General features: G+C 40.1%; 3 protein-coding genes across 6 annotated transcripts in view; 2 read left to right on the top strand and 1 right to left on the bottom strand.

Moving 5' to 3' along the window:
- LOC143892287 (uncharacterized) overlaps nucleotides 1-2,590 on the top strand; it is a 28,064-nt gene extending 25,474 nt beyond the window's left edge. For 2 of the 4 annotated variants that reach the window (XM_077396788.1, XM_077396789.1), the window contains exons 16-18: nucleotides 88-117; nucleotides 549-619; nucleotides 1,617-2,590. In XM_077396788.1, coding sequence (XP_077252903.1) covers nucleotides 88-117; nucleotides 549-619; nucleotides 1,617-2,436 — 921 coding nt within the window. In that variant the 3' untranslated portion in view covers nucleotides 2,437-2,590. Of the gene's footprint in view, nucleotides 1-87; nucleotides 118-548; nucleotides 620-1,613 lie in introns of all 4 variants that reach the window. The other 2 variants (XM_077396785.1, XM_077396786.1) reach the window with 1 other exon arrangement.
- Nucleotides 2,591-5,462: 2,872 nt separating this feature from the next.
- Nucleotides 5,463-14,592, top strand: LOC143892286 (GCN5-related N-acetyltransferase 4, chloroplastic-like). Its single transcript, XM_077396784.1, has 3 exons — nucleotides 5,463-5,800; nucleotides 9,616-10,012; nucleotides 14,044-14,592. The coding sequence occupies exons 1-3, from the start codon at nucleotides 5,680-5,682 to the stop codon at nucleotides 14,345-14,347; spliced, it is 822 nt and encodes a 273-aa protein (XP_077252899.1). The 5' UTR covers nucleotides 5,463-5,679; the 3' UTR covers nucleotides 14,348-14,592.
- A 7,253-nt stretch (nucleotides 14,593-21,845) lies between these two features.
- LOC143892285 (ethylene-responsive transcription factor 2-like) lies at nucleotides 21,846-23,357 on the bottom strand. Its single transcript, XM_077396783.1, has one exon. The coding sequence runs from the start codon at nucleotides 23,275-23,277 to the stop codon at nucleotides 22,411-22,413; it is 867 nt and encodes a 288-aa protein (XP_077252898.1). The 5' UTR covers nucleotides 23,278-23,357; the 3' UTR covers nucleotides 21,846-22,410.
- Nucleotides 23,358-23,844: the final 487 nt, after the last annotated feature.

The following is a 23,844-nucleotide window of genomic DNA, read 5'->3' as shown; positions in this document are numbered from 1 at the left end:
CAACGAGATGATTTTGCTGATAAATCCGCTTGTTATACTAATTATTGCTTTGTTTTCATCAATTGGTTTCATTGTACTGTATTACAGGTTCATGGATCGCTCGAGCGTGATGTTGAGGTAATACTTCCAATTGTTGTAGTCCCAATAAAGAACTTTTTACATGTCTACTTAACATTTGATGAGCACATGTCTAGTTAACATATAGGTATGCATCTATTTTACACACGTCTTTTTCTGTTTGATTACTGTTTAGTTCAGGAGATAAAATAGGGTTTGAAATTAATTACAGTTAGGTAGATGGAGAAAAAAAGACAGCTCTTGAATATATATGCCTTACTTAGTTGGATATGTGGGACATCAAGTAGGAGATTAAAGGAACCGTGAAATTTTTGGTTTTATATCAAAGGATTAACCATACAAATATGTTAAATATACTAATCAAGAGGAAATGAGATTTGTAGCAGGTTTACTGAACTCCCCACCCTTTTGTATAAAATAGTTTATATTTTGAAAATATGATTTGTTTTGACCAACCTAAAAAACTGCAGGATGTATACTTTGATGATGACTCTGCTGAAGTTGTAATATCGTCGCTGCGGCTCGGTGATGACCAAGAGAGGTAATTTCCAAGTCATTTTTTTTTTTTGAAAGATGACAGAATTGTATTATAAATCATACGGAGCTTACGTAAGATACGGACCAGGAGTCCCCCTTTGCATTACAACGTATGGGGGCCCAGGATTTTACTTCCAGGCCATAAAATAAAAAAGACAAAAATAAAAAAGGTGTTCCTCGTATCATTCCCCTATACACCCAACCTTCGAACCAGAACTTCCTAAAGCTGCCGCCATCCTAAAAGGCCGACCGACATCATTTTTCAAAAATCTTTATAAACCTTTCATTACCCCTGATAGAAATTTATCATAAAAACTTTGCGATCTTCCATTGAAGATCTTGAAAATAGACCCCCCTTCAAGAGTCAAGACGTTCATTTTCCCAGTTCCCTCAAGAAACGCTCAATCTCAAACGCGAAAACCTCCTCATCCGACACGAGATCCTCAGCATTCGGGTTTCCCGCTTCTGAATCCCCACAGCCTTATCTACTTCCCATCGGAGACACTTCAGATTCTTCTCGTCTGCCAGTGATTTGTTGAAGAAGGGATGTTTATGCATTGGCGTATGGGTATCTTTACCGTTATAGGTCCCAGTTACGCTGAAGCAAGCTTCCGCTCTCCGGTTTGCTTCCTCCTTGAAGAGCTTCCATTGCCTCTTAAGGAAATCCTTAATAATCTCCCTAGGAGTTGGTGCGAACCTGGAAGCCATGACCTTCATTTTACAGAGAGCCTCTTCCATCTCCACCAGGTCCATGGACCGCTTCCTTTTTTGCCCAGTAGCCGGAATGGACGAGGAAGAGGAAGGGATTGAGGAAATATCATTTTGATGCTCCATTTTTTGTTCTTTTTCAAGGAGAAAGTGAAGGGTCAAGAGTGTACCTACTTCCAAATCTCCTGAATCCCAAACTCTCCTCCTATCTTTTTATATCCGAAAACTTGCAAGACTAAACTGTTCTGTTTATTACTGATGGTCCGTACTTTCTTGCGGGTGTGTTACAGCAGTTTATTTACGAACTCCAACTGGTTTGCTTTCCAAGAAGACAGAGTTACAAATGAGTCTCTGAGCACCTCCATTTCTGAGGAGATGGATGAGATTAATCTCAATGGCACCTTAACGGCAGCTAATGGTGGGAGCAGCAGTAGCGATGATGAAGTGGTGGTTGGGGAGGATGAGGACTTAGTTGGAAGCACAACTTCTGTTAATGGGGTTTCAGGTTCTGGCACACATTTTGTGAATGGAGTTGTTGAGAATGGCCCCATTAACGGGGGAGCTTCTAATTCCACCGAGTCTCTGAAGTTGGAGAAAGCAAGCTTTTCGGATGATCTTGGTTTTTTCCAGTGCGACGCCACAGACAGTGATGATTTATTTGGTGATCGTCCACTACCCGATTGGGTAGGATGGCGTGAATCGCCAGGTACTGAAGTTGGTGAGTCTGAAGGGAACCCATTCAAGGAAGGGGTGGAAGTTTCTACAGTCACAGAGGCCGCAGAGTCCATCACTAACTCTATCTCAAATGGTGAATCCGAACTCCCAAACGGGCTTGCTAGCATGTCAGATTCTAACAGTGGTCACCAAACTAGCATGCCTTCGTTGTTTGAGGAGGACGTGGAATTTGTTGGCGTCGAGTTAGAGGGATCGGAGAGGGCAATGGAGCAAGCACTGAAAGAGGGGATCGTGGGGGAGGCGGGACCACTGAAAAAGAACCTTGTTCCGAAGATGCCCGAAAAGGATAAATCTGGCGGAGATGACATTGCAATATTGGAATTCAACGACACAAATTACTGGCGTGTTGATAAGGAGGTGGGTATTGTTCAAGAGTGAGTGTTAAAATATAGTTTCCTGTTTGTTTATCCTGCCTGGAAAAAGAAAAAATTTCGTCGTCCTCGTGAACAGCACTAATCGTAGCAGGTGTATATGTACAGTATATTTTTCCCACCAGGGATTGGATGATAATGCCATGGTATCATGCTTCTTATTGTGATTGTTATCTATCTCAGCTTTTTTTTCATCTTCCCTCTTATGACCTTTTTAGAGGATGACATTGTCTGTTCTCTAGTTACTTTTTACTGTTTAATACTTAGTTTTGAATAGTAGAGACAGCATTTTCATGAATGACATTCAATTCTCAGTGCTTAAACAGGAGTTTTGTTTTTCTTGGAGTACCCATCTATGAGAAATTTTGCTCCTTGTAAAATGTAGAACAAACCATTCCTTGGTGCTACATGGAAACCTTTATCCCCTAGCCTTGCTTCTCGTATGGTGATGATTCTGCCCATGATTATTCTCAGAATAAAATGTTTATTCCAGGTGGATTCTGATGTCAAATGTATCCATAGCGTGTAAACTGAATTTATGGGGATACAATTGTTTGTGTTTAGAGGGTGGCCTAACTTTAAGTGTGGCACATCATGTGATTTATTGGTCGATCTTGAGAGGCTGCTACCAGAAATGTGTGGGGTTTTTTGGGTATTTCCAGGATTTTCCCATGAAAAAAATGAAGGCTGTGCTGGGTCAGGTAAGGGTGCAACTCGGGTGGGGTTGGGTCGGGTTAAGGCTAACCCTAGCCCAACCTGAGGTAGCATTCTTCCAACCCTAACCCGATCCAACCTGAGCGTCGTGTTGAGGGGGCCGAACCCAACCCAATCCGCCTCTAAATCTCTCCACCCAATCCCGACCCGTCTAACACTTGTTTTCCAAATCGGGTCGGGTTGAGTCAGATTGGAATGTCTTAAAATAAACTGCTATCGCAGGAATAGCAGTCCTTAGATAAGCTGTTCCTGGAGTTGTCTATTGTGCTTGGATAAATTTGTCTTAAATTATCTTGTCCGTTTTTCACCTCAGGACGAGTTATGACAACAGAAGGGGTGTCCTTGTGCTTTTGGAATTTGATTCTCCACAATTAGTGTTAGAGTTGGTACTTCAGCTTCAATGGGTAAGACAAGTTCGATTATACAAACCAAAGAATAAGTAGTTACTTCACTAGAAGTTCTGCTCAAAAAGCGTATGGAACCAATCCCGATAAGCCCCGGCTCATCTTGCTACTAATTACTTTCGAATTCTAATTAGTTGTTTCTACTGCTCATTTATCTTGTGAGAATCTATGACATTTTATTTAGAATTCATCATATATAGGATATTATCTGAGGGCGATGATATCTTCGCCCCTCCCCGCGCCGCACGCATGCGCCCTGCACCCCCTTTATAACGTGATTTGATGTCAAAAAGCGTTAAAATTCACGTCAAATCACGTTATAAGGGGGGCGCATGGGTACTTCCGGGGGAGGGTGGATGTTAGTCTTGGGTGTGTAGCTATCATAGCTAGTAATAAAAATGATAAATGAGGGTGCTTCCACCCACTCTGTAAAGTAATCAATTGCAACAAAAATACATTCATGTCCATTTCAAGATCTTAGAGAATCTTTTCATTAATATCACTGCTCCATGTGAAGAAAGGAAATTGAGAGGTGAAGGTATATAGCAATAAAAAGGTGGCGTATGAATGATATTGACGTAAATTTGGCACTTGTAACCTTTTCTCACAAATTGAAGGTATTTTGTCTTCATTGTAGCTGTAGGGAAAAAAGCCTCTCTGGCGGCGTTTCTCTTCAATAGAGCAGGATAAACGCTTGAGAACAGATAAATAAACATTAAACCAAGAACAAAAACAATTAACCACTCTGAAGATAAAAATCAAGATGCAATAAAGACATAGAAAGAGAGAGTAAAGAAAAGTGCAGCTAGAAGCCTACTAAATCCACTCCACCAACATGTTCCCTCTTCGTGGCTTCACTCTCACAGGTGAAGTCCAAACCATTATAAGCTTCCTGAAGTTAAATTTGTGTCTCGTCCACGATCCCAAACTTTATGCCCGAGCTTTTCTTTAAGGGTTGATGCAGTGTCCTCCACCAAGAACAAAGATGAAGACTTGAAGCCTTCACAAGGCAAAAATACACAATACAAGCTCTCAAGAATAAAAATGAAGATTTACAAAATGATTCCTATATCCAATCCCTCAAAATAAACTCAATTAGAGCAACGGTTGTATCTCACTTTAGGGGTGCAACTTGGGTCAGGTTGAGGCCAACCCTAGCCCAAACCAAACCGAGATAGCATTCCCTCAACCCTAACCCAACCCAACCCGAGCCTTTGGCCAAGAATGGTCAACCCTAACCCAACTCACCTCTAAATCTCACAACCCTACCTAAGACAACCCATCTAACCTGTTTTTTTTTTCCCAAATTGGGTAGGGTTGGGTTCAGGTCCACCTAGGGCCAAATGAAAAAAATTAAAGAAAAAAAACAAAACCCAATGAAAATCAAGATAAAATTAGAGGGCGGAGGTCGGGTTGCCAAAGCCTCAACCCTAACCTAACCTGAAATTAAATCGGGTTGGCATTTCCCAACCCTGCCAACCCTAACCCAACCCAACCCGAGCCAAAATCCGGATCAATTCCAACGAGCCTTTCAAACTAGTAGTTTTTGTAATCGACTCCATTGCTTTTTCAATAAACGCTGGTTCTTCGATCAAGTTTTGAATGACTTTCTAGTCAGATTGTTCCTGCGTTTCGGATATGAAGTCTCATTCGAAGCTTTAGACAAAGGTGCTATTGAGATATTGGGCCCTTTACGGTATCTCGTACACATTCGACGATTGGCCGTGACCTCGTCAGGTTCGGGTTGAGCCCGACCCAAGTTGCACCCCCTATTGTTATTGGAACCTCTCTATTCTTTTGACAAAAGGAGATAAAATTTAGGGTGCCTCCTCAGTAATACATGGCTTAGTCAAGGATACCAAGAAATGAATCAGAGCAGGGGTTAAACAAGCAACAGCGGATAGAAATAACTTGAGGATAAAAAATAATTCCACCAAACAAAAGATAAAACTAATTCCAAACAGTCTATCCATGAAAATAGACAATCCGAGAATTTGGGAAGGAAAGGCAAAAGGGAGGCAGTTTGAGAAGACAGAAGAATGCAACGGGCAGAATTTTAGATCCTGTGTTAGATCATTTCTTCCTCATAAAATATAGATAGATAGATATTAGTATCTAAATCTACTCCTGAGATGGGGGCGGTTCCTCTGGGGTTTTCTTCTCCTTCTCTAACCTTAAATCTCAAAACCCTTCTCCATTTCAAGAAATTCTCTTTACCAACTAGGGTTTATCGCAGCAATATCTCAGGGTCAGGTAATCTAGTCATAGCTCTTCTTTCCATGGATTGCACTCTTTAATTTCAGTTTCTACATTCCAATTTGTTAGTTGGGCTGTGTTTTATAAATGACTGTCTGTGTAGTGAACTTATAAATTTAACCTCTCAATTCTTACCACTTCTACTTTTACTTCATACAATTCACTCATAAACAGACATTTTTTGTATGACTGATGTTTGCATATAATGGTTGCTGGTTTCTTGTTTTTTTTTTGAATGGCAAATGGTTCTCATCATCTTGGCACTGTGACAAGGTCACAGGTGCCTGAGAGAATACAGCCCCTGATGGAAACATTGAAAGCTGCTGGTTTCTTGTTTTGTGAAATTGAGATTTCTTGTTCTATATTTTAAGTATTGGGATATGTTTATTTAAAATTAGGGTTGCTACTGAGATATGACGTAATTGCGTTTCGATGAGTAGGATTCTTCTTTCTTATTTTTCTGTAATATATTCATAATTTAATATTTTACATCCCATGTATGAAATTAACAGCAGGCATTAGACATTCTTATGTTTTCGTACGCGTGGTTGTGTGTATACATTTATGTGTAGAGGTATCTATGTATAGTAGAGGTCCCTCATCTATATATATATATATATATATATATATATATATATATATACGAGGAATAAGATTGTACGCTCGACCGTACCTAAAGTTAGGTACGGTAGAGTGCCAAATCACATGGGTCCCACATTTTTGGTGAGCATCTAAACCATTCATTTGCAAGGCCCCATCATAGATAGGGTGCATACCAAAAATCAGCTCCATAGGATCATCCTAACTCATCCATTTGTGGAGGCCAAAATGGACAGACAGTGTTTGTCCACAAATTTGCCCATTTTGGCCTCCAGTTTTGGAGGGGTTAGGATGATTCAATGGTGCTGATTTTTGGTATGCACCCTATCTATGATGGGGCCTTGCAAATGAAGCCCACCAAAAATGGGGGACCCATGTGATTTGGCACTCTACCGTACCTAACTTTAGGTACGGTCGAGCGTACAATCCTTTTCCTCTATATATATATATATTTGGAAAGGTAAGTATAATATATTTAAAAGGGGCCAGGGGCCCAAGAAAGAGTACAAGAGGGAATTACAAACTCAAAAGAACAAAAAATCAAGGAGGAAGGAAATCAAATATCTCAATACTATCCTTAGATACCCCATCCTTGGCTAATTTGTCGGCAATACCATTAGCGGATCTTCTTACATGATAGGCTTGAATATGAGAGTCACCGATGATATCTTGAATTTCGTCAAACCATGTATAAAATCTCCATGGAATTGAGTGAAATCCACTAATCCATCTAATCACATTCTTCGAGTCACGATTTCAACTTTAGCAATGTCATCATTTGCTAATAGCTTTATACCATAATGAATGGCTCGTACCTCAGCCTCATTTGCATCTGAAATCCCAATAGGGCCCGAGTAAGCCCATATGACTTTTCCAAGATTATCTCTTAGCACGCCTCCGATATCGGACGGTCTCGGGTTTCCCAAACTAGAACCACCAAAATTTAATTTCAACAATCCTTGCATCGGAGGTTCCCAAACATGATCCACTGATGTGGCTTCCCTAGCTCCATTGCAAATCACAGTCCACCCATACCAAAGATCATATGCCGACACAAATGTAAAATTGGGAATGATCCTCACCCAAGAAACAATGAGAGCAATGACCTTATTAAAGAGAAAGGCAGGTCTCCTAGAGAATCCTTTGAACACCCTTCCATTTCTTTCTTTCCAAAGTACCCATATTGTGGCAAGAAAGGATACCTTCCAAAGAATTTTCCCTTTACCGTTCCATGGAGCCAAATCCCAATGGTCAAACAAATCTTCTAGTGTGGCTGGGAGAACCCAAGCAACACCAAACCTGGATAACAATCTATTCCATACATCTCTAGCGACCCTGCATTGCAGTAGCAAATGATCAACCACTCCCCCTCCTCGATGCACAAAGGACAATGATCAATATTCAATATGTTTCTCTTTCTTAAGAAATCCATAGTCTGAATTCTTCGAAGAATAGCCGCCCATGCGAATGCTAGAACCCTTGGAGGAGCCTGGATGCTCCAAACCTTAGCTACCTTAGAGGGTACAGCACATGGCAACAAATGATGATAAAAAGATTTGACTGAGAAAACCCCTCCCGAGTTCAGATCCATATTCTTTTGTCTCTACCAGAGCATTTGATGTAGATTTTCTCCAACATGGCAAGCAATCTGTCGACAGAATGAAGCTCCCTGTCAAAAAAATCTCTTCTAAAAGCAGGTGCCCAGATCACATTACTCTCATTTCGAACAAAGCAGTCCTTGACGAGGACATCTTTGTCTAATGCCACTACAAACAAATCAGGAAATATGTCTTTTAAAGGATTAGCTTCACACCAAGCATCCCACTAGAATCTGATGCGATTCCCTATGTACACCCTGAATCTTATTCCTTTTTCGAATTTAGGTTTTAATTTCATCACTTCCTACCACATAGTGGATCCCTTCTTTCTGAATTTATGTCTGTGTTATCTAATGAAACAAGTTGGCTATTTCTTACATTTCATATATAGTACGTATAAGCTTTGAAGTTTTTCTGAATCGTTCTTGTATCCATACCACATTTCTTACATTACATATATAGTACGTATAAGCTGTTTGGCCTCTTGCCATGCAATCTCCAAGCAATATAAAGCATCATCCTTCTATTTTAGGTTCTTGTGGTTGTCCTTCGACTCAATGTTCTCAATTACCTACCTATGGACCTTTTGCTTTTAAGGATATCCTCATCTGTTAGCAAATATGCAACTTGGTCCTTGTCACATCAATTGGCCGCACAGGACATGGGTTTGGGGGGCCTTTGGGAAGAATGGGGTGTCGGCTAATAATTCCCACTATCAATTGGCTGTACAGAGAGTATGTGTTGTTCAGGACCTATGTGTTGTTCAGCTGCCCTGAGTCCTGACCCTAAAATCTGATGATTCTGTCGGCCAATAATTCCTACTAATCTAATACAAACTTTTTGATCCCAACAACATTAGCTAATAGTGGTTGCACTGCATAGTTTTTTTTTTTTTTTTTGATCAGTAAGCTGGGGTTAGGCGGTGCACTGCATAGTTGTTGTTGAGGAAGGGAGGGAGAGAGGGAAGGAGGGACTATTATTTGAAACATCTAAAGTTGTACTAATAAATGTGTGTGAACAGAAACCAACATGCACCTGAATCATTTTCCATTGGGTGGCTTAATGAATACTTTGATCTTGGAAGCTGGGAACATACGTTGTAGAAAGTATTGACAAATGTTCTTCTTTTGGTTGCTCCCTTATGTGCCGACTACTAGAGTTTTGGGATATTGAAGTGTTTTCTATTTTTTTCCAAGAAGGTACAAAAAATAGGCATGTAACCATATATCATTAAAGAGCTTTATGAGCTAAGCAACATTTACGAAAGGAGCTTCCATTTGAGAAGTGTAAACTTTTTACTATTAAATGAGTTTCTTCAAAAGCATTTATGATATTCAACATTCGTGTGACTCTCCAGTTAAATTAGATGGTCTCGTATCCTGCTCTGCAATTTGGTAATTCATGAATACTATGATCAAGGAAGTTTGTTACTTAATTTGTGAAAAGCTGAGAGATTTGGCAATTCATGAATACTATGATCAAGGAAGTTTGCTACTTAATTTGTGAAAAGCTAAGAGATTTTTTTTTACTTTTTTTTTTGTTTATTTGCCACTATTGGAGTTCTTGGATACCAAAGAGTCGTGCCTCCTTAAAGAATTTTTTACTCTCCTATAGGAATTTGCAGAGCTAGTCAAGCTGTTGAATTATTTCCATCCATTTGCCCTGAGGTTTTTGTTCGAGAGGCACGGCTAGAGGACTGCTGGGAAGTGGCTGAGACTCATTGTAGCTCATTCTTCCCAGACTATTCTTTTCCATTAGATTTGATGCTGAGGATTGACAGGGTGGTGGCTTTGCTATTGGGATACTCTGTGCCAAATGGTTGCATGAGGAATTGCCTTGTTGCTGTAACCGGTAGTTCAAATGATAGTAATCTTTTCTTGGGAACCAAAGACTTAAAAGTTGGAGGCTTTGAAGGGAAGTTCAGCTTGAATAGAGGATCTGTTGCTGGGATATTGACGGTAGATACAGTAGCTGATTTCCTTCCTAGAAAAGGACCTCTTAAGCAAAGAAGGTCAGTTAAAGGCTTTACTTCTTTCAAAAGGGCGAATTAATACTTAAAGAAATAGAAACACTTTACTTCGTTAATACAACAACAGTTAGGAACTTAGAAATCTGCTCGATGAAATTCTACTCCATCTTTATCCATAAAATGAGCATATTCCTTTTGAGTTCTACTCATGCTTAAATTTTCTTAAAAAAAAAAAAGATCAGAAGAAAAAAGAGCTTTATCTCTATATGTTTTATATTGTTCATTCCATAAGGTTATATTCCTTTTGTTAAGAATTGGAGCTAAGCTGTTGCGACTTTATTTCATTATTTCAGACTTGACAAGTTGTCTTTCATTGTTGAAACGCATCTAATGTGAAGTCTTATTATATGTTCTCAAATGGTCTAATTTGCATCTAGCTGACCATGCTCACTGCCCCTTCCTAAAACTTTACGTTGTGGTAGATAGCACTTTGTACTTACGACTTTATCATATCTGTGGAAGTGATAATCCTATTTAGAACCTTTATGCAACTATGCCATGCTCTTCATTTGACCACGCCGACTGCAGCTTCATGAAACTTTACCTTGTGGTAGTACTTTGTCCTTACGACTTTATCATATCCAAGGTTTTAAATTTCAACCTAAACTTTACCTTGTGTAGTATTTCATGAAACTTTACCTTGTGGTAGTACTTTGTACTTACGACTTTATCATATCCAAGGTTTTAAATTTCAACCGAAATTTCCTTCTGGTCTTCGAAATTTCTATGTTTTTGCAATTTCGGCCAAAATGTAAAAAAAAAAAAATCGATGTTTTGTTGTCAATTTACATAATTTCGTTGAAATTTAAATGTGGCGAAATTTCCATTTTGAGCGAAATTTAGAGTTAATTTTAAATTAAAATTTGCTTTCGAACCATTAAATAAATGCATTCAACTCAGTCAAGTGGATATTAAAAAAAGCATAATGGATTCGAACAGTCTTTACATTATACTTTGTTACACTGTAATTCTTTACTTTATGTTTAGAATTCACTTTATTATTCCAGACATGAGTGATAGCGCATCTCCACTAGATGTTCACATTGTTAAACAATTATGGATGACTCTCTTGCTTATGTGATGATTTCTAAGTGTGTATTGATGCTTATTTTAGCCTTTCCTGAAGTTTCATCTTAAAATTCTACTATTTGTATACGTTTCCACGATTTTACAAGATTTCCACTGAAACCGACATATTTCCATTTCCTTGAGGACTGAAACTGAAATCAAAATTTAAAACCTTGCCTACAACTGTCTATGTTACTTAGTATGCATTTAGATTTAAAATAGGGATGATGGATTCGAACGGTCTTTACATTATTATACTTTGTTACATTGTATTTCTTTACTTTATGTTTAGAATTCACTTTATTATTCCAGACATAGTTGTCAACCCGCGACTCGACTCGTGACTCGATTTCTTAATTTTATGACTCGTGACTCGACTCGACTCGTGACTCGTAAGAGTTTTTGAAAAGAGTAGAAATGTAGTTGAAAAAAATATCATCATATCTCAAAAGATGAAACATGTTAAAAAAATATAACCCAATTGCACATAGATAAAGCACTAAGCCAAAAATATCCATCCATCCATAATATATACTAAGCATGTAACTTTCCAAATGTCATTCACCTTTTCCAGAATTTTTTTTTCCTGGAAAGTATTTTCCCCTACATCATGTTTTGATCTTTTGATGGGGTGGCGTGGAGCCCATATTCTATACCCAAGAATAGCATGGGTAGGGTCCACTATTTTACCCTTGATCCGATGAGCCCATCAACTCTATCCAAACCCATGCATACATTGTAGGACCAACCTTTTTTTTTTCTTGAATGGTTTGGACTAATTATTTTACACCTCATGCTATTATGGGGTGGGGTCCAATATTTAATCACCATGCCTAGGATTGGTGGGGCCCACTGTCTCTGTACTCTCTACTCAAGCCAATGCAGAAAGTGGGGCTCACCATTTTACTTCTAATGTTATTGACAAGGTGGTGTACACGGTCCCTACCCAAACATATGCATTTGAATGGAGCCCGCCATTTTACATCTCATGTTTTGATGGCGTGGGGCCCGCCATTTTACATCTCATGTTTTGATGGCGTGGGGCCCACCATTTTACTAGTAAATAACTACATGCTTGTAACTTACAAAATAATTAAGTTTTAAGTTCCTACTTCCAAGTTTTCAACCATCAAAGCAAGAAAGCCCAGTCCCAATGACTTGATTCGACTCTCGTAAGAGTCATAGTTTTTTTACTCGACTCGGAGCGACTTGTAAGAGTCACCAGATGACTCGTAAGAGTTTTAGACAGAGGCAACTCGCATGGGCGACTCGACTTGACTCGAGAGTTGACTCGTACGACTTGTAAGAGTTTGACAACTATGATTCCAGACACGAGTGATAGCGCATCTCCACTAGATGTTCACATTGTTAAACAGTGACAAATTATCCATGTGACAAATTATCCATGATAGTTTTTTTTACTCAAAGACAAATATGACGAGATAGTTTTCTGCTAGCTATTCTCTAGGATTTTGTAGTTGCAAGTGCGAAAAGGATGAAGAATCATTTCTTCTGAAATTAGGTAGAAAAGCTAAAAATAAAAATTAAGTCAAAGGCTTTTACTTAACAATAAGGTTATTTTATTATGACTTTTAGTAGGAATGTAAGTGAACTTTGAGTCAGATATATGGAAACTCTGACTAGAAGTAGGAGTTGGTGTGTTTGAAAGTATGTTTCAAAGGCTTTCACATTGTTAAACAGTGACAAATTATCCATGATAGTTTTTTTTACTCAAAGACAAATATGACGAGATAGTTTTCTGCTAGTTATTCTCTAGGATTTTGTAGTTGCAAGTGGGAAAAGGATGAAGAATCGTCTCTTCTGAAATTAGGCAGAAAAGCTAAAAATAAAAATTAAGTCAAAGGCTTTTACTTAATAATAAGGTTATTTTATTATGACTTTTAGTAGGAATGTAAGTGAACTTTGAGTCAGATATTATGGAAACTCCGACTAGAAGTAGGAGTTGGTGTGTTTGGAAGTTATAGATACTAGCATATCATTTTGTTTTCATTCAATAAATCTCCTTGGGTTGCTCAAGTTTGTAGAGCTTATTTTTGTTAAGCTGTTTGGTTCCTCTGCAGTTTAATGTGCTCTACCGTTAACAACTAGATCTGAATGGTTAACTTATTTGCATTAACATCTGAGTCTCTCCATCCTTAACCTCTCAAACCTTATTGAAGTTCACATGATGCTCGACTCATTATTATGCAAAACAACACTTTAGAGTTCAGTAACTGAATTCAGAAATGTTGAGAGTTCTGCATTTTCTGCCTTAGGAAGTTGAACTACCTTGTTAAAGGTGATTGAATTGATCATTTTTAAAGTTTTTGTGTCACATGCAAGGGCACGTGGGATGTGTATTGTAGTCAAGAAGAAAAACCTTCAATTTATCTGTTTTTTTTTTTTTTACCTAGATGTCATTTAATTCTGCTGATATGAATTTTCCTATGTCAATGAACTAACGTTATTTTCCTTGTCAGTATAACATAATGTGTCTGATCACTGTTGTGTTTAATACTTTTTGTGTAAACCCGACACCATAACACGTGGCACTTTCCACAATCAACACATCTTCAACCCTATTCTCTATTAATCAGAAAACCTACTTATGTTATATTGTCAGAATTTCTCTCCACAAATATATTACTTATATTTTGCGTGAAATATCTATCATGTTTTTCCATGCATACTGACAAACTACTCATTTGTAGCCTAAAGAACTAGACTTACTGTTGACTTTGGCTGGTGCATCTTTCAAGGTTTCCTAGAGCTGGGGGACATGTTGGAATTTGCTGCATAGATTTTACACGTACTTTTTTTTTTTAGTGTTATACTAGCATAGATGACTGCAGAAAGAAAGGAAAAAGGTTATTAATCTTCTAGTTTTATATCTCCATGATTACACACAAGCACATTGAATTGGTTGAGGCATCAAATCTTCTCAGGACTGGAATTGCATATATATCAAATGTTGCAGTTCGAGAGAAGAACCGGCGCAAGGGAATCGCCAAAAGGCTCATTACCAAAGCCGAAGCTCAAGCTAGGAGTTGGGGTTGCCGTGCCATCGCATTGCATTGTGATGGAAACAACCCTGCGGCCACCAAACTGTACCTAGGTCTGGGTTTCAAATGCGTCAAGGTTCCAGAACGTGCAAATTGGCATCGACCAAAAGCCTCTCCAGGTATCCAGTTCAACTTCATGATGAAGCTCCTAAAAATCAGCAGCAGCAGCACCATCACCACAGTTTGAAACAAAATGTGGTCTACTTGGGTTGGGAAAGTAGTAATCATGCATGCATGTGTATAGATAAGTATATATCAAAGGGAAAACAAGATGCAGATCTCCATAGCTTCTGGTGATGGTTACCATTGTTAGACTATATATAATTATATATTGGCCTGTACAGTGCTGCAATCAAAATATCTGTAGCTGTAATTTTTCATATATTATATATTCTTGACAAAGAACTTTAACTACAAACAAGTTTCACTAGTAATAGATTAACTTGTCAAAAAAAAGTATTAGACATGGATTTTTTTTTCAAAGGTAAAATTATATTAATAAGAAAAAGAGATATAAAACAAGAGCAACCCGGGGGATAAGGCATCCCCCAAAACTAATAATTGCAACAACAAAACAAAAATAGAGCAGAGAGCACATCGCCGTGGTTTAGTGTCTGATTTAGATCACCATCATTTAGCATGGTTAGTGACTGACTAGGCTGACAGTCACAATTGGGACCAATACTAACAATCAATTTCTGGATTGCACACTGTACATCTTGTAGATCATCATGAAGCGACTCGTAAGGTCCTCGTGTCACACACTATGATACATCTCATCGTAAGATTAAGGCCTACAAAAATCAACGGTTTAGGTGTAGCTATCCACAGGTAGCATACATTGGCCCGACCGACCTTGAGGATTTTTTTTGTTTTGAAAATTGACAATTTTATTGATACTATGGAAATTACAATGGAGACTAGAGGTCCCGACCTGCAATACATATAATCAATTAAGGTTGGCCAGGAGCATACTCCTAGACCAGCTAAAACCAAAGAAGAAAATCTACTAATTCATCCGCTACAGTGAGGGCCATGCTTCCATACGCTTCCGCCATATCGAGTAACTATTCTACTTCCCTCCCAAAATCTTCACCTAATATCACAATCTAGAATGTCCTCACCACTCCCCAATAATCCAAGGCGCTACCCCAAGGCCTCAATTGAATCGAATCCAATTTCCTCAAAACAGACTTGTCATCACCATTTAGATCGTCATTTAGTTTGGTCTTCTAGACAAGGCATCAAAACCGAAAGAGGCTCAGCCATGCTATGCTAGATCTGGGACTAGGACCTCCAGAGAGACGCTGATCGCCAACCGCACCTCCACCAGACAGCCACCCCCCTCCGAAATCTGGAACCGTTTTTGTCTCCATCCAACGTGCATTAGGATTTTTAGATGGGGTCAAAGTTATCACGCAGCACTTTTGTGTGGATTAAGGTTCACAACAAAGTGCATAAAAGTAAATGACAAGAATGTAATGGCAAGGCTTTAAATTACGGAAGTTGAGGCCCCTACTTTTGACGGTCGACTTGACCCGAAGGTCTTTATAGACTGGCTCACCTACATGGACCAGTATTTTGACTGGTATGAGATGACTGATGCACTGCGAGTCAAGTTTGCCAAGATGACTCTCACAGGACAAGCCAAACTCCTGTGGATAGGCGTAGAGCGTCAATTAGTAGTTATGGAGTAGGAGCCAATCGTCCATTAAGAAGAGATGAAACTCAAATTGAAAGGAAAGTATCTTCCTGTGAGCTATAAGGATAAGCTCTTGAACCAACTCTTCAACCTCCACCAAGGCACCTTGACTGTGTCAGAATACATGGGTAATTTGATGAACTCATGGTAAGGTGTGACATGCGCAAGGATCCCAGAGTCACCCTCTCTAGATTCAGGACTGGGTTGAGGCCTGACATTAAGCGTGAGATGCTCACGCGCCTCGTAGAAAATCTAGACCACGCTTTCCAGTTAGCACTCCAGGTAGAGGAAGTATTCAATAGCAAAGACCCATCGGCACCCAACAGGATGTGCTCCAGAGGGAAGAGAAACCAGCTATCATGTTTTATTAGAGTGGAGTGTTGCCATCTCGGCATCCATTATAGCCCGCCAACCAGGATGAACTAGAGCATCTGAAACTGTTTTAGGCAAAAAAACACTTAAGACAAAGAAACTAAATGAAGGTGAGAGATGCTCATAAGAAACAAATTGTGAAATTGGATGGGCAGTAGTGCGAGAGGCAATAGGTGAATCAGATAAGCGAGGAGTACTTGATTGAGATTGATCTGACTAACACAACCTAATGCGGGAAAATTTAAATTGTCGATAGGATGCAAACACTTGGCGTTAACTAGACCTGGCAAAAGCGACCCGTGCCCACGGGTCGACCCGACCCACCCGCAAATTTGCGGGCACGGGTCTGAGTTTTAGTGACCCGTCAAAACTAACCCACGGGTGACCTAACCCGCAAAAACACGGGTCGGGTCGGGTCAACCCGCGGGCACCCACAAGTCACTTGGTTTTTTAAGGGTGGTGATTTTGTTATGCTAATCTAGTTAGATGGCTTTTTTTTTCTAATGTAAAGGATGGTGATTTTGTCATGCTAATCTATTTTTTAAGGGTTTGATGCCTAAATAGGTTATGGCTGGCACCATAGAATATAAATAGGTTGTGGCTAGCACCATAGGTTGATCCCAACCCTCTGATTTGAAGATGGTTGATCACTTGATCCTAACCTTCTATAGATCTGAGGGTTAGGATCAACCTATTGAAATGATTTTTGGGGCACAACCTATTTAGGTTGTGGGCCATCTAATGGACGGTTTGGATCATCCCACGGTGCCGGCCATACCCCCCTCATCAAAATCCAGTGATAACATTTTCAAAAATAAACAAATGTTTGAATTTGCGGGTGACCCGCGGGTTGACCCGGCCCACCCGCAGGCCACGCGGGTCACCTAAATTCTGACCCGCAAAAATGCGGGTCATCTCCTGACCCGACCCGTGTGACCCGCACCCGCATCACCCGCGGGTTGACCCGGCCCGACCCACCCGTTTGCCAGGTCTAGCGTTAACTTAATCCCGAAGGGCCCTAATCCCTTGTCCCTAAAAGAACTCCTAGCATCCAAGGCCGTGACCGGGTGCATTAGCCTCGGACAAATACAAACCCATCCCAATCCTCCGTAAGAGTAACCGTTCAACCCAGAAAGGTGGCCATCTCCAAGCATAAGGGACCACCCTCTCCCCTCAACCTATCCACCTTCTCTCAAGACCGTAGTGCAAGATACTTGTCTGCCACCTCACGGCATTTGCTGCCTCATAGGAAACAGGTCACATCAGCTAACTGTCCAAAAGGGAGAGCATCACCCGAACCTTTCCAGTCACGACCTCCACTCCTTGTACCAGCTGCCCCAAAGATTGTGCCACGATCCAAGAGCGCCCAATCAACTCCATCTTTGGGCAGTTGTAAATTGCTAGGTGTCGATACCGTGAGATAACAAATAACATGACGCCACTTCGCCGTCACCTCTCCAAGCCCTCTGCTTACACCCTATAATATAGAACCTCCGCCTACAAAAGGGAACCTCATCTCCAAACCTACAGCAACACACTATTTTCTTGTGCTAAGCTTTCATTCTGTTGATCTCAAACTGACTTGAGCGTCGGATGTTCCGCTGGAGTTCCAACTCTGGGTGGTCCCTAACACGTTGTCTATGAGTGCAGGTTACAGGTTGAGCTAACGATGACCGAGAGGAGCAACATCACAACCGTTCGTTCGCTTTCGCTTAGCCGGATTTGAGCACTAACACAACTTATTTACGTTGTAGCCTAACAAATGAACAGTTTTGATGACAGTGCTTTTTGAAAAATACGAGACTATACGGCCCACACATGATAAAAAAAAAACTCCAGACAATCTATAAAATTCGTCTATTAATTTATCTTAAACCTATTCAACTCGTCCAATCAATTCTGTCATCATCTAACTTTTTGATATGGTTCCGTCACTCAATACAAGAAGGAAAAACAATGCAAGAGATGAGGAAACGAAGACTTCCTCTTCAAGTAATTGGAAATAGTTGATGATTCCTATCTTCTCAAGATCAATTTCCAAATTTCTCAATCTCTTCGAGAGGCCATATTCATCATCTCTGATACATTGCCTTTTGCACACAATCTATCAATTTTCTTGTGTGCCTAACTACGCAGCCTTATCAATCTTTTTGTGTCCTCTCTCTCTTAATTGAGATAACCTCTTTTTTATTTGGTCGAGCTTTTCCTCGTGTCATTGGATCCTTTTGACTACTCACCCTTTTTTTATCATTTTGTCTCTGTTTTTGCCTCGAGAACATGAGTTTACATGAAATGTGCAGCCATGTCAACAATGACACAATTAGCATTAGGTTAATGGAGTAATTGGTCTTGTAAAGGGTTTAGCCCTTTAAAACAACCCATCAAATTCATCTAACTATCTATTCAATATGTCCAATCAGTACTCATAATTGGATCCTTTTGACTACTGACTTGATATGTGACACTTTTTTATCATTTTGTCTTTGGAGAACATGATGAGTTTACATGAAATGATGCCATGTCAACACTATTATTATTTTGAATATGACACAGTTAGCGTTAGGTTAATCCATCGTTGGGAATAATTACCCCTTTAAACCAATCCATCAAATTCATCTAACTATGTATTCAATCTCTCCAATCAGTATTCATATTCATCTTTGTTTTCCTACCTCTCCTATCTATCATGTCTGATGCTCACACTTCAACGTGGACTGATTAGGAATGGCTAATGGATACTTATCTTCACATGATCCTATTTTCCTATTTTTTTATTGATACAAACCCTTTTTTTTTTTTTGGGTGGGTAACCTAAAATTGAACCTCCTACCTCTATGTTGAAGAACAGTGACTTGACCATTGAGCTAGAGGGTCAATCCCTCTTATTCGTCATTCTTACAAACTTATCTTTCTTTCTGCTTCGTTTTGTTTTATTTCTCTTCAAGAGAGGAGGTATTTATCATGGTTTTAAATTTCGACCGACACCGAAATGGCCTTTCCCCGAAACGGTCATTTAGTTCGGCCGAAATTTCGTTTTTGCCCGAAATTTAAACCAAAAAACCTTTTTATTATTATTATTTTAATATTTTACTGAAATTTAATATTAAATAAAATACCCTTTTCTTTGTGGTACCGGATTTCGACCGAAATTTTGAAATTCCCCGAAACCGAAATTTTAAACCATGGTATTTATAATCTTTTTGTACTCTGGGATTTTGCCCCATTGTGTCGAATCTATCAATTTAGGGTATATTTTACGACAGGAAAATTTATTCCATGGAATATTAGTAGGCTAAATTGTGAGAGAAGGAATGAGGAGGAAGAAAAGGAGATTTGAGAGGGTAGGAGCCTAGAGAGCATGACAACTACCTAAAAATGGTGAAAATAAATACGCTACTTGAATTGGGTTTTAATTTTTCCTGTTTTTTATGTTGTTTTCATCCTTCCCTCACTTCCACCTTCTCAGGTCTCGCTCTCAACATGGCCTAATCCATCCAATTTTTCTGATTACCCCTTCGAACAATCCATGCTAGGTAGTCACAATTGCATCATTTCCAAAAAAAAAGAGCATCTATCAATTTATCCAATCTATTCATATATGTACGATTAGTTTTCGTCCTATCTTGTCTATCTACTTCTACTATCACATTTAATATGAGGGATTTTCTTGGCAATTTCATGAAAAGCCATTTTGCAGCTGACTTTTGTAGCAGAGAACAGCCACCTCATATGAATTAAATTAATAAGACAAAACGTGCTAAAGAGTAATCCTGTGTGGCCGTTCTCTCTTGCAAAATTGAGCCGCGAAACAGCTTTATGTGAAATTGCCTAGCAAATCTCTTAATATGCCTTAAAATTTGCACGGTTCATCTATTTTCTTTTCGAGATTATCAGAACTAATCCGACCATTAGCTAATCCAGTTTCCTATTTGCTCACTCGGTCCAATTACACTTGATCTGTTCATCTAGAAATATCAAATAAATATGGCTTTGAGTTTTTCACCTATGGGCCACCTCTCGGGTACGATTGCGGGATAAACCATTTTAACAAAAGGGAGTGTGTGTGGGCTTAGGTGATTGGGCTGCATGTACTCAACCAATGACAAGTAGCAGACCATGAGACCAAATGTAAACATGTGACCACGGGAAAGTATCAAATGTAAACATGTGAGGAAATGTCAATAACGGTTTGACCACGGGAAAGTACAAGAGAGAGGGTTTTGCTAACGAGCGCCCTTAGGGCTGCTGAGGGTACAAGAAAGATCATGTGATTGGGTGCGGTGATGATCACATCTGGAGCTGGTAGAATGCTCTATGATTTATTAAACTTTCCTAGGAACACGTAGTCCCATGGTTTCAAATTTCGGCCGGAATCAATTAAAATAATATTTTATCTCATACCAAATTTCAGCTGACATTACCGTAATTTAGGCCAAAATTTCGTGAAAATAATAAATAATGAACAAATTCAAGATTTTTGGGAGAAATTCCTTAAATTTCGGTCGAAATTTTGTAACGTTTCGGGTATACTTGATTCAATTTGGGTCGAAATTTAAAACCATGCAAGTAACTTCTCACAACTTCATGGAGGGCTTTCACAAGTAGTGGTGTCGTGGCACAACCGCTGCTTAGTACGATTGTTGGATTGCACCTACACGTGGCACAGGAAATCGTTGCTGATTTTTGTTTTTGTTTTTGTTCTTGTGTCTAAAAAGCAGTGAAGAAACGTGTCTGGATCATTGCACCAATGGCATTCACTAGTTTTTATATAATGTGCCAACACAACGGGCCCACCTATTTGGATGATCTATACTATTTATCTGTTGGGGCCCACAGTAGATAAGCCACGGGATCATCTAACCCTTTGATTCCCTCTCGGATTTTTGGAGGTTTCTACACTGCTCTCTAAGGTCACCCATTTTACACTTACGTCCAAAAACACACCTCCCATTGCGTATCTTATAAAATCTCAGCTTTCACACTTCTAGACTTCTTGTTATGGTGGGTCCGATAATCTCCCCACTTCTACTTATGGTGGGCCCAATAATGATAATATCATGTTCTGTGGATAATGAAGAACAATAAAATGAATATAGGGATTTGCTAGGGACCATGGCGGAAGGCATTTCTCGGAAGGGTTGTTGAATTATAAGGCTCAGATTTTGTCTTTATACATTTAATTAATTCATCCTGGGTGGCTGCACTATCATGCAAAAGCCATTCCCATGCGATGGTCCCTAGCAAATCTTATAATAATAAGGAAAAGAATAATACTAAACACTTTTTCATCCTGCTGTTGATAGCTTTAAATGCTCTAACAGCTGGTGAACTAATGATGAGGAGAAGAGTGTGATTATTAAAATGAGGGCTTTTGATAAAATAAAATGAGGGTTGCTAAGAAAACGGGATCCCCTGGTCTGGAAATAAAGGGAGCATGTACCCTAAGAAATACCAAAAACCGTGAAAATCCTCACATACATGGCCCAAGTTTCTACCGGATGGTGGTTAAACAAAGTATAAAATGGGGTGATCGAAGCCGTTCATCTAGTCCGAAACGGACAACAGAGGCCATGGATGAAGTCTGATCTCGAATGAATCATCATCCTATCCGTTAATCAAAATATACAGAGCTTAATTATTAAGAACAGCCCAAAAGGGCATTCACTGTTACATTGGATGTCATACAGGCCCCAAGCAGCCGATCAACGGCCCTGATCAGTCACATAAGGACACGTGTAAAGCATCTGGCAGGATCAGGGTAGTACAAACGAAAGTGGGATAATGCTTAAAAGAGATGGAGAGTTACATTTTACAAACCTCGTAACAAATATTAATCACTCTAAAAACAAACTCTTTACAGAATGAAATAAGCAAAATCTTATACTAATATCAACACAATTACAACAATCCACGAATCTGACACGTGGCAACTCCGATCAACACCAGCCCTGCAAGTCTGCAACGTCATTGGCTGGATCCAACATGTAAAGACTTTCTTCGTGGATGGGACCCACCATCTCATTCCCTGCGCAGATTTATTGTTTTCCCATGTTGTTTTAATTGACCAAAACACCCCTCCTAATTAGCAGTCTCTCGTCGGTTCTTTGAAGCACCGTCACGCTTGATCGGAAGGGTATTTTGGTCAAAAAATGAAGTAAAATAAAGATTTTACATTCCTACTTTGCCCTTGCTCGTGTTGACTTTTTTACCACGAGCGCCTCAGCCTTCACGGCTACCCGGTTCGACTCCGAGCCATCGGCTCCAACATTCACAGCAAAATTCAATAGCGCACGTGTGCCGCGCATTTTGTAAGCGGCTCGATCGTAAGCCATAGCCGCTTCCTCAGCCGTATCAAAAGTCCCGAGCCAAACCCTAGCGCCATGGCGCGCCGAGTCACGAATCTCAGCCGCGAATTTCCCCCAAGGCCTCTGCCTCACCCCTCGATAATGCGGGCCCTCACCCCTCCTCTTCTTAGATACCGCCACGTCAGCCTTCGCCTCCTCAATTACCGGCTTCATCTCGACTCGAGCCGGCTGCTGAGCTGAAGAACCAGTCGGCGCGAGTGGCTGCCACCCTCTCAGCGCGGCTTCCTTCAACACTCCATACAAAACCATATCTTCAGAATCGTTCTCATTTAACGGTAACTTTTCCCAACACCCAGAAAAACAAGGGCTCAAACAGCCGTTAAATCTAAATCCACTCCCCGCCGTTAAATCTAACGTCGCAAGCCCATTACCGTTAAAATTATGATAGTTTCTAGATGAGGTTAAATCTAACGGTGGTAGATGGATTTTGGATGCCACGTTGGCATCCACGTCAGCTTCTCTATCAGGCCAATCGAGAGCGAGGGCGCTCTGGACGAATTTCTCGTCCTCGTTGTCTTCTTCGAGAGAGGAATCGGAGTCGTCAGATTTCCGGGGTTTACCCGCCGGAAAGTCAGATTCCGGCGATCGGCACTCGGTGAGTGAGGAATCGGAGGGAGAGTGAGCGAGGAGAGGGTCTTCGAGGAGGTGGGAGAGTATACGGTGGAGTGAGAGATCCATTGCCGTTATTATAAAAGTAACGGCTGGGAGACGGAGAAAGGTAGCGGCGGGATTGCAGCTTTTTTCTTTGCTTTGCTGTGTGGAGGATTTATTTATAGGCAGAAGAAGAACGTCCGTTATCCATTACGGAGTGCCTTTCCGTTTACTAACGGCGTTAGTTCTTCTGTCAAACATCTGGAAACACAAGGAAATTTTTGTCTAATATTTGGGACTTTTTATTTTGGGTGAAATTACCATCAGCTTTTTTTATTCTAGAACAAAAAGCACGTGGTCTCGAGTGAATTGACAGAAATACCCACCAAGGAAGGTCGCTGGTGATCGCCACTTGGCCCACGTGGTAATAAAAGGTAAGGAACGCAAGGGTTGTTTAGGTATTTTAAGTGGGCAATTGTACTGAGGGGGGCTTATTATCTGCAGGTGCGGGGACTTTTAGGTAATTTTGGGCTTTTAAATTTTAGACTGACGGAGGACGCTGCGTCAGGGTGTGCTGACGCAGGCGCATTTGTCATTGTGGGACCCGCATGACGTGTCATGGCATTATTGAGACATCCATGATGACGTGGCCTA

Source organism: Tasmannia lanceolata, unplaced genomic scaffold (assembly GCF_043159265.1).
Source record: "Tasmannia lanceolata isolate RefF3 unplaced genomic scaffold, GAP_Taslan_0.1 ptg000015l, whole genome shotgun sequence".
Lineage (NCBI taxonomy): Eukaryota > Viridiplantae > Streptophyta > Magnoliopsida > Canellales > Winteraceae > Tasmannia > Tasmannia lanceolata.
The sequence above is the reverse complement of the archived record's forward strand: the minus strand, read 5'-3'. Positions and strand labels throughout refer to the sequence as shown.

Bases quoted from the DNA above. Each gene is read 5' to 3' on its own strand.
- LOC143892285 (XM_077396783.1), bottom strand. From the start codon at position 23,277: ATGGATCTCTCACTCCACCGTATACTCTCCCACCTCCTCGAAGACCCT.
- LOC143892286 (XM_077396784.1), top strand. From the start codon at position 5,680: ATGGGGGCGGTTCCTCTGGGGTTTTCTTCTCCTTCTCTAACCTTAAAT. The intron at 5,801-9,615 runs GTAATCTAGTCA...ACTCTCCTATAG, and splicing joins CAGCAATATCTCAGGGTCAG to GAATTTGCAGAGCTAGTCAA. The intron at 10,013-14,043 runs GTCAGTTAAAGG...AAATCTTCTCAG, and splicing joins GGACCTCTTAAGCAAAGAAG to GACTGGAATTGCATATATAT.